This window comes from Sylvia atricapilla, chromosome 18 (assembly GCF_009819655.1).
Source record: "Sylvia atricapilla isolate bSylAtr1 chromosome 18, bSylAtr1.pri, whole genome shotgun sequence".
Classification (NCBI taxonomy): Eukaryota; Metazoa; Chordata; class Aves; order Passeriformes; family Sylviidae; genus Sylvia; species Sylvia atricapilla.
The window spans coordinates 525,396-535,848 of record NC_089157.1 but is presented as its reverse complement, the minus strand read 5'-3'; the positions used below and the strand labels follow the sequence as shown (position 1 = coordinate 535,848).

General features: G+C 55.3%; 1 protein-coding gene across 1 annotated transcript; it reads left to right on the top strand.

Annotated features, from left to right (window-relative positions):
- Window positions 1-2,031: 2,031 nt before the first annotated feature.
- Window positions 2,032-8,934, top strand: TEKT3 (tektin 3). Its single transcript, XM_066332455.1, has 7 exons — window positions 2,032-2,613; window positions 3,171-3,254; window positions 4,512-4,582; window positions 4,821-4,964; window positions 6,123-6,345; window positions 7,326-7,480; window positions 8,703-8,934. Exons 1-7 carry the CDS (start codon window positions 2,032-2,034, stop codon window positions 8,932-8,934), a joined length of 1,491 nt encoding a protein of 496 aa, XP_066188552.1.
- The last annotated feature ends 1,519 nt before the right edge of the window (window positions 8,935-10,453 follow it).

The following is a 10,453-nucleotide window of genomic DNA, read 5'->3' as shown; positions in this document are numbered from 1 at the left end:
GGTGCTTGGGCTCACCCCCAACATCCCTCCCCAGTTCCTCCTGTCTGCCTGTTCCCCGGCTAAAGCCAGAGATGACCGGGAAAGCATTCCCAGAAATATTCCCTTGTCACTGGCTGACTGCTGCTTGTCACCGGGTGCTGGGAGGGGCCTGGGGACACCCACCCACCCAGTGAGGCTCCGGCTGGTCCAGGAGCACTAGGGAGGACACTGAGCTGCCCAGTGGGGCTCTGGTTTCCCAGGAGTGGCTCTGGGATGCACAAGGGCTGTACTGGGTTGCCCAGGGATGGGATTGATTTGCCATAGGGTGGCACTGGGATAGAGTCTGCACTGAGCTCCTGGCTGGAATGCTTTGGGTCAGAGAGGACCTTCAAGCTCATCTCTCCAAGGCCTGCCATGGACAGGGACACCTCCCACCAGACCAGGGTGCTCAGAGCCTGGCCAGCCCTGGACGCTGGGTACTGGACTGTCCACTGAGGGCACTGAGCTCATGGGACCATGAAATACCCCAGGCTGGAAGGGACCCATAAGGATCCTGCACCTTGCAGGACATCCTTCACCTAAATCAGGTGGCCACAGGTGTTATCCAGCCACTCAACCCCTGCTGCACAAAGCTGCCCAGCAGGGCAGGAGTTGAGGGCAGGAACTAGGATGCCCTGGACCCCAGGTTGCCCAGCCAGCTGCCTGTGGAGCCCAACAGCCATTGCTGTGGCCATTGCAGGGCGGGTCAATGGCCAGGACAGGTCACAGAGCACGGCCTGTGTCACAGAACCCTCCGGAACATGGTCCCTGGCCACGGAACCCTCGGTCATAGCAACGGGGCCCTGCAGAGCCAGGCAGGGCCAGCACCACCACAGCACCTAGGGATGAGCAGCAGCACCCCGGGGTGCCCCCAGCCCTGAGTTCACCCCGCACGCAGCCAGGGGGGAGCTGTGCTCACCAGGAGGGAGCAGCAGCACAGCCGGTACTGTCCCCAAACCCCCTCCAGCCCCAAACATCCCCGGCTGGCTGGGCAGCAGCTCCCAGCTGTGCCCGTGCCCAGGGCTGCTGGAAACTCTCCTCCTGCTGTGGATTATCCCAAGGGGGATGTAAAGGTGTTTGTTTCAGCTGGAAATGAGTGGAAAAGTAATCCAGCTCGTTTCCAAAGTTTTTTCTCTCTTAAAAACTTGTCTGTCCGTGTCTAAAGGGGAAGGATTTATTTGCAGGGTGGGAGCCAGGGAAGACATCCCCCACTCTCCAAATGCTGCTTCCCAGGTAAATGAGTGGCATGGAGATAGGAAATGGCAGTGGCCTGTCCCCAGAAAGGACAATAGGGCTGTAATGACTGGTTCATGGGAACAGCACACACAGGTGTGTGGGTTTTTGGTGGGGCTGAGCACAGACATCTCATCCTGGGTTCTGCCAAAGTGACTCTGGGCTGTCACACCTGTGAAAGAGTTGTGCAGAATTTCAGGGTGGGAGTTTCTCATTGCCCATCCCAAAGCCTTTGGCCAGGCTGGATCCTGGAATGGGACTTGCTGGCCTGGATTGGAAGGGCCAACTCTTCCACTGTCCCAGGCTGCTCCCAGTCCCAGTGTCCAGCCTGGCCTTGGGCACTGCCAGGGATCCAGGGGCAGCCACAGCTGCTCTGGGCACCCTGTGCCAGCCCTGCCCACCCTGCCAGGGGAGGTCATTAGATTGACAGGGAAAATGAAGGAATAATAGGAAATAAGGGATTAAGGAACAAGGAAAACAAAGGTATAAGATCTGTTCTCCTCCTGAGCAGCCGTGGTTTGTTTCTCTCCTTGTTTTAAGACCTGACACAAGAAACCAACAGCAAAGTTGGTGTCAAATCCCTCCCTGTCCAGAGACTTGGGATGCTGTCAGAGGGGATTCACATCCAGGAGAGTCAGGGGCTGTGTGGGTGCCCTGGGCAGGGCTGCTCCCACCACCAGCTGGGGGTTGCTCTAAGAGGCACCACGAGGACAGGAACTTTCTGAGCGAGGTTTTCCCTCCGCCCACTTTGCACAGGACCTGCACCAGCAGCACTCCAGGATGGAACTCTACGGCTACCCCTTAAAAGCCAAGTTCAACCAGCCACGGCCACCACCTCCCAAGGTCCTGCCAGCCACCAGCACCATGACTGGCAGCTGCTACAACAAGACCCGCATGCCCTATCAGCCCGAGAGCTTCAGCATGCCATGGATGCCCAACTCCTACTACAAAGCAGCTGCCCTCAACCCCACCTTGTCTCCCCTCACCGAGAGCTTCCCGGGGCTCCCCCCCGCCAAGATGGTTCCGTTTGTTTCTGAGAGGCCCGACGGGGTCTTCAGCCGGCACACGCTGGACGACTGGCACAGGTCCAACATGACCAACTACAAGGAGTCGGAGACCACGAGGCACAACGCGGAGCGCCTGCGCGCCGACCTCAACCGCGCCATCAAGGACGTGTACCAGCAGGGCAAGAGGAGCCAGGGGGAGAGCACCCAGAACCTGGGGGAGCGCGTCAATGACATCGAGTACTGGAAGTCCGAGCTCTGCATCGAGCTGGATGCCATGATCAGGGAGACCAACTCCCTGGCGGACATGCAGAAACGGCTGGAGAGAGCCCTGGCCGACACCGAGGGCCCCTTCCAGGTAAGGACCCCGCAGCCCCCAGCCCAAACAGCTGCAGCCACTCAGACCTCTCGTAAAGCTCATCCCGGCTCTGTAAGGTTGGAAAGTTTTCCTGAAGAGCCCATTAGTTGAGTCAGTGATAAACAAATCCCTTGCATGTGCTGCATCCTCCCCCAGCACACACTGAGCACATCACTGCACTGTTTGTTTAACCAAGTATTTCTATATCCAAAATCTAGCTTGGGACACAAAAGCCCGTGTCCTGCTCTGGGTCTCTGGAGAGGTGAACACCAAGCCTGACATGGGTCCCTGTATTCAGCTGTGGTGGCCTGGGGATGCCCTGGGGACACCCTGGGGGACACCCTGGGGACACCCTGAGTTCCCTCCCTTTGATTCCATTCTGATGTTGCCCTCGGCTGCTGTTGTCAGCTAACCCAGCTGCCTCGGGCAGCTTTTTCCAGGCTGCCATCTTGTGCGCAGGTTTATTTTCTTTTCCTGCATTCCCTGACATGGGCACTGTCTCTGCAGGGAGCCCTGTCCCTGCAGCCAGCACTGATGTCACCACATGTCCCCACCAGGTTGCTCACAAGTGTTTGCTCAACCGGGAGAAGAGGATGGGCATCGACCTGGTCAGTGACGACGTGGAGAAACAGCTCATAGAGGTGAGTCTGGCATCACACCTCCTGGGGCAGAGTTATTTTTACCTGAACTCCCCTGAACAAGTTTGGCAGCCCTGTTCCCTCACTGCCTCCTCAGTGCTCTCTCATTATTTATGTGCTCTGTCTCTGGATCTGTGGCACATTCTGTGTATCACACACACACTCTGATGGAGAGGGCAGGGTGTGCCTGATGGCTTGTCTGCTTTCCCAGCCAGATTAGCTGGGCTAATTAAAGATATTAATTACACTTCCCCCAGCTCTGCTCTGCTCAGGGCAGAGTGGCTGCAGCACGGTGTGCTCAGGCAGTGGATTTGATAGAAATCATAGAAATCTGCCCTCCTGCCTGCCTTCATTTAGGCTGCTCTAAATCATGAGTTAAAAGCAAATATGGCACAGCAAATGGGATCCTAATGCAGGGTACAGCAAAGTATAATCACTGCAAAAGGCTCACAAAAGTGGGGAGGAAATTGCAGTCCCTGGGTCTGCAAAGCCACTGCTCCCTTAGAAGATTTTGTGTTATGAGTCAGGCCCTGAAAAATTAAAAGATTAGTTTAAAGGTCATGAGGGTTGAAGGGAATTGTCAGAGCTGGTATCTCCATAATGCCATTTGGGGGGTTAATGTTTAGGATGCATTTAGGCTGTGCTTTCAGCTGGCTCCTGCAGACAGGAGGGATTGAAGATGCCTGGGTTTGGAGCAGTGATCACCTGTCCCTGGAGACCTTCATGGGTGCAATTGGCTTGTGCTACAGCCAAGGGAGCTGAGGGCAGCACGAGCCTTCCTGCAGGGGAGCTGGACCCTGCCTAGAACTGACTGGGGGCTTACACCAAAGTCCCCTTGTCCCATATGGATGGGATGTCTTGTGGGGAGGAAAATGCCCTGGGATTGGGGATGTGTGGCACTGCTGGCCCAGGGCAGTACTGTGCCCATTCAGGTCAGGATCCAGCCCTGTGTCCTTGTAATGGAGAGCAGCCCTGGCCATTGATGTTAAGATGAAAAATCTTGGGAACCCACCCCGAAAGAGATTTCAGAGGCCCTGGCCGTGACCACAGACCCCTCCTGTCCCCTCCTGTCCCCTCCTGTCCCTGTCCCTGGCTGAGCTGCACCAGTGGGTGCCCTGGGGCTGGGGTCCCTGCCTGCACCCCGTGTTTGCTTTGGGGAAAGGGAGGTTTCTGCTGAGTGTGAGGCTGGAGAGGCACGAGGGAGGAATGCCCAGGATGTCTGAGCACCGATGCTGATGGGTTCCTTCTGCCTTTGCCCAGGAAATCAAGATCATCAGGTCCTGCCGGGAGAGGTTACAGCAGTGCCTGGACACGGTGAATGCCCAGCTCATGTAAGGAGGGCTGCAGGGCTGATGTGCTTTTGCTGCTGTGCTGAGCAGAGCCCTCCCTGTGGGTTAGAACCCTGCAGGCTCTGGAGGAGGCAGGCGGGGATGCTCCAGGGGCACTGAGGGGAGCGGGGTGGGCAGACAACCATCCCACCCCTGCATCCCACACCTCTGTCCCACCCCTCCATCCCACCCCTCCACCCAACCCTCCATCCCCCCTGAGGCTGCTGTTGGTGTGTGCCAGGTGCAACAAGGAGGCCCGGCAGGAGCTGGAGAAGGACCTGGCTGACAAGCAGCTGGGCCACCACATCGACAGCAAGTGCTACCAGATGAAGAACACATCCAGAGGCCTCCACTTCTTCAAGGGCGTGGAGAGGATCGATGCCACGTGAGCAGGGGGGCCTGGCAGGCACAGAACCTGCCTGGCAGGGAGCTGGCATTTCCCAGCCCTCTCTGAAGCACACCCAACCCTCCTGGAGACCCCCACCTCCCAGGGGTTGTTTCCCTCTGGGCACTCCAGGGGGAGAAGAGCCCTCTGCTCTCAGCTGGTACCCAACACCCAGTGGGAGAAAGCGAGCCTGGCCTAATTAAACATTAGATCAGGGCTCAGAACTCAGCCTGCAAATGAATTCAGCCCAGCACCTCTGCACAGCTCATTAAGTTCATGCATATTTTCAAAGATGTCTCAGTGCTTGCCTGAGTGCTCCTCACTGATGGAAAGTCTGTGGGCTCACCCCTGTATGGAGAGAGCCGCGCAGGGAGCTGAAATGACCCAGAAAATCAAGAAATGGGAGCTTGGTCCTGGGACAGGGTTCAGCTGCTTTTGGGTGCCAGGAATTTAGCTTTGGCCCTGCAGTAAATGAACAGTGACCTAATCCAGCATCACAGAGAGATGCCCAAGTGGCAAAGGGCTGAGAGAATAAAGCTGCTCACACAAACCCATGAAGTTTATGGAGAGGCACAGATTGACACAATTTCTCTAGTAGTTTGAATAATTATTCACAGTAGAGTTCGGACATATTTGGACAGGCAAATGGATTGCAGAGGATTGAGGCTGAAATTCAGAGTGGGGTAAAATGTGCTAAGAATCAGCAGTCTTTAAATGGAGCTTATGTGGTATTTAAGTCTTTTGTTGACTTTGTTCTGGACTACTGCACAGGCAGGAACTTCATCCCAAATGCACAGACAGGGAATGGAGTGAGATCTAAAGCTCGTTTCATGTAGTGGGAGACTGAGGTAGCCATGAGCAGAAGGAATTGACTTAGTTGTGATCTGTGTACCCTTGTGAGGCTGGGAATTCCTTGGCACTTACTGCCTCAAAGGCATAAATAAGAGATCTGCTTGGAATCTCTGTTTTTTGTTCATCTGAACTTTCCCAAGCTGTCTGTGTGAACACACCCTCATTTGATGAACACCACCAAACCAACGGGGTCCAGACCTTTCACATGGGTGTGATTTAACTCAGAGCAGAGATCTCCCCCGCAGCAGTGTGCACAGTGCGGCTCAGCAGCACGGCTTTGCCAAGGACTGTGCTATCCCCCCGCAGGGTCTCGGTGCCGGAGACGTGGGCCACGTTCACGGACAACAACATCTTCCGCTCGCAGAGCGCACGCGCCGCCTCGGCCAAGCTGCGCGCCAGCACCGAGAGCCTGCTCATGGGCACGGCCGATGAGATGTGGCGCCAGTTCAGCAAGGTCAACGACGCCTTCACCAGCCGCATCACCGAGATCGCCAACGCCAAGAGCAAGATCCAGACACACCTGGCCAAGGTACCCACCCCACCCGCACTGCCGCCGTCACCCAACTCACAGAGCCACAGAATTCACAGAATCACAGAGTCACAGAATTCACAGAATTCACAGAATCACAGAGTCACAGAATTCATGGAATTCACAGAATCACAGAATTCACAGAATTCACAGACTCACAGAATCACCAGGTTGGAAGAGATCTCCAAGATCATTGAGTCCAACCCAGCCCAAACACCACAACTAAACCATGGCACCAAGTGCCACATCCAGTCTTTTTGAAACACCTCCAGGGATGGTGACTCCACCACCTCCCCAGGCAGGCCATTCCAGTACTTTATCGCTCTTTCTGTAAAAAACCTTTTCCTAATATCCAACCTGTATTTCCCTTGGTGCAGCTTGAGGCTGTGTCCTCCCGTTCTGTCAGTTGCTGCCTGGAGAAAGAGACTGAGACCTGAGCAGGTCTCAGGGAGAGTAGAGAGTGATGAGCATCCTCCCAAGGAATAGCCACTTATCCGTGGGCTCCCTGCCCTGCTCTGCCGGGCACAGAGGCAGGGGGGATCAGTGGTGGGACCCGGCTCAGACCAGTGGGACCCATGGGAAGCTTCCTGGGAAGGGCTCAGACTGACAAAGTTTGCGGCACTAGGGGCTGATGCCACATTCTTAAATGAGGAGCCATTAAAACCTCTCCCTGTATTAGCTGATGGATGATCCATTCTTGCAAGCAGCAATTTTAGGAAGCTGGTAATTCAGTAGATCCATCACTGCTCCTAAACCTCCTCTGCTCCTAACTCTCCTCTCATGTGGCAGCAAGAGCAAAGAGATTTTCCCTGAAAACTCTGCTGGATCTGTGCCTTGCTGAGGCAGAGCTACAGTGAGGCCTGGGCCCAGGGGCTGTTTGTTGAGCTCAGGTTTTTTTCTGCACAAGGAGGAGAAAAGGGAATGATGTCTTCTCTTGAGAAGATATTTTTTCATTGATACCTGTGTTTGTTTCACCCCAGACACGACAGGAAATCTTCCAGATTGAGACGAAGATCCAAGTCATCCAGAAGACCATAAGGGACAAGGAGGCGCAGCTGAAGGTGGCACAGACACGGCTGGACGAGCGCACGAGGAGACCCAACGTGGAGCTGTGCCGGGACGCTGCCCAGCTCCGGTGAGGCCGGGCTGGGGGTCACTCAGCAGCATCTCTGCAGGACAAAATGGGATGTTTTTTTCCCTAAATATTCCTTCTGCAAGCTCCCTGGTGCAATGTGAAGCCCTGAGCAGGTGTCCCAGCCTCAGGAGAGCTCTGCACCCTGACAGAGGCTGGGCACCATGGCTGGGTCCAGCCCGATGCCACCCCACGGGGGCTGGAATTTTCCCACCTGGGCAAACCTCATCTTCTCTCCTGCCTCATGCTGGTGGCTGCATCTGCTCAGTTTTGAGGGATAAGCCTCTTACCCTCCCTGCTGTTGCCCTCCAGCACCGTAAGGAGGCTTAGAAAAAGGAGAGAGAGTGACAGGGCAAGGGGCAGTGGCTTTAAACTCAGAGATGGGAGGGCAGATGGACATTGGGAAGTAATCCTTCTCTGTGAGGGTGGGCAGGGCTGGCACAGGGTGCCCAGAGCAGCTGTGGCTATCCCTGGATCTCTGGCCATGCTCAAGGCCAGGTTGGACATTGGGGCAGCCTGGGAGAGTGGGAGGTGTCCCTGCCATGGCAGGGGCGGCACTGGATGGGTTTTAGGGACCTTTCCACCCAAACCACTCTGAGATTCTGGTCAATGATTCCATGATTCTGTGACAGGCTGAGACTGAGAGCACTGAGCCCCTTCCTTTGGGTAACTCCAAGGAAGGGTGCAATGTGGAGCTGTCCTTCCCTTGCTGGGCACACTGGGAATCCTGTCAAGGACTTGGGGATCGCACCCAGGGAGTGACCAGCAGCAGCCCTGGGAGGCACCCAGAGCTCACAGCTCCTCCTGGGAGCCCTCTGAGCACAGTTCCCTTTTCAAAGTGATTTAAACCCAGCCCTGGAATTGTCTCAGCACCACTTGTTCCACATTCTCCTTTAGCCTCTCCCAGTGTCCTGCACAGGGAAAACCAGGAGGGTGAATCTACAAAGCCCCAAACGCAGCCAGAAAAAGGAAACCACAGCTGCTCATCCTTGTCCCTGGTGACACGAGCTGCTCTGGCAGACGTGGCTGAGCATCTCCAGAGTTGTGGAACAAACTCCTCCCCACGGAGGTCGGGAGGAGTTCTGCCCTCGGCCCTCGCATGCCATGGCGTGGGGATTGGAGTCAGCCCTGAGTGTGCTGCTGGGGGAAACGCTGAGCCCAGGGGGCTCATTGGGGTGGGCACCACCCCCGTGGAGGGCTCTGACGGGGTCCCGTTGTTCCTCAGTCTGGTGCAGGAGGTGAACGAGATCAACGAGACGCTGCGGAACCTGCACCAGTGCCTGCGTGCCTCCGAGGACATGCTGCAGATGCTGGTGCGCTCCAAGGGCGTCCTGGAGCACGACCTGGTGGTCAAGAACAACTCCCTGTTCATCGACCAGGAGCGCTGCATGGGGATGCGCAAGAGCTACCCCAGCACCGTGCAGATCCTGGGCTACGTCTCCGCCGGCCTCACCTGAGCCCGCGGGGGACACGGCCCCGCTCCCCCTCCGCCTCTCTCCACAAATACAGTGTCGCAATTTCACACACTTCTTAGGATTTCATTTCCTGGTGGAAACTCCGGTAGAAATTAAAACGAGCATTTTGTTTGTTGGGTTACCAGGATGCTTCTTTTCCTTTGTGTTTTCTCTTTTGCTGCGTGCCAGGAAGGAGCTGGAAATATCCCGTGTGTCACCAAATCCACCCACGGGAGCCATCCCTACCCTCCTGTCTGTGTTTTCGGGAGAAAAACTGTCACATCTTCCTCCTTTTGAGTGTGTGTGATGTGGAAGAGGCACAAGGGGAAGTAAAGCCACTTGTCAGAATAATGAGCTGCTGACATCCAGGATAGATTTTTAATGGTGCAGCAGAAGAAACACAAACTGTCCCGGAAAGAGTTTGCAGTTTGTGCTGTTCTTAAATAGAAAAATGTGCATTTTAAGCTGATTTCTAATGATAATTCTCTTCCTTTTGAAAAATGTAAATGTCATCAAAAATGTCAGTGCTGGGGTCTTAAAAAGAGGAAGTAGAACCGACTTGGAGAAAGTTCATTGAAGAAATGCCGTGGGTTTAATTTTGGGTTCCTAAGTTAACCTCTCACGTGTAGTTTGTTGGTGGGAGCACCAAAGCACTTTGAAGATAAAGAGATTAATTGGTTTAAGCCCCTCTGGCTGCACGGAGCCTTCTCTCCTGCTGTAAATCCGGCTGGGTTTACCAAGTACTGAATTTTCAGAGGGATAAATCTTCACCAGTCTGAGACTGAGTGTGATCGGCACTTCGCAGTTTCCTCAGCCTATCACATCTCTTGGGACTTTTAACCTCAGCTGTTGAGCTCAGCCGGGATCCCAGCGGGGCAGAGGCTGAGTCCCTCCCTCGGGAATGCGGGCAGGGACCACCAGCCCTGGGGCTAGCGGGAGCCGGGAGTCTTTCCTTGTCTCCATGCCCGATGACTCCTCCTCAGCCCACAGCCCCTGTGCCCTCCCCAGCCTGCCCAGCCCCGGTGTCCTGGCAGGATCTCCCTCCCAGCACCAGCCCTAAACAGGAAGCAGTTGTCTTTCGAACCCTTTTTTTTTTTTTTTTTTTTTTTTTTTTTTACTAGCACTTTGTCGAGACTAAAAATAGATTTCCTCTGCTTTGTGTGTGTCTTGGGGCCGGAGTCTGTCGAAGGGCAGCAGCCACCGTTTGCAAAGCAAAGAGACACTGAGCAGGAGAAACTGCCCAGCTGATCTCACCTTCCTTTCTCCCCTTCACTGCCCCCGAAGGAGCCACTGGCAGCTGAAGTCACCTCCCGTTTTTGTCAGCACCCTCACCAGCCCTCAGCTGCTCCGGGCTCTGCCCGCGCCCCTTTCCCAGCCCCTGGTGAATTTGGCTGCTCCGCTTGTCTGCAGACCCACTCCAGATGTTCTCGGGCAGAGCTGCCAGGTTTTGGGCCCCAGGAGCTTGTCCCCAGCTGAGTGTGGGGTGGCAGAGGCACCCACAGCCTTTCCCTGAAAGGCTCCA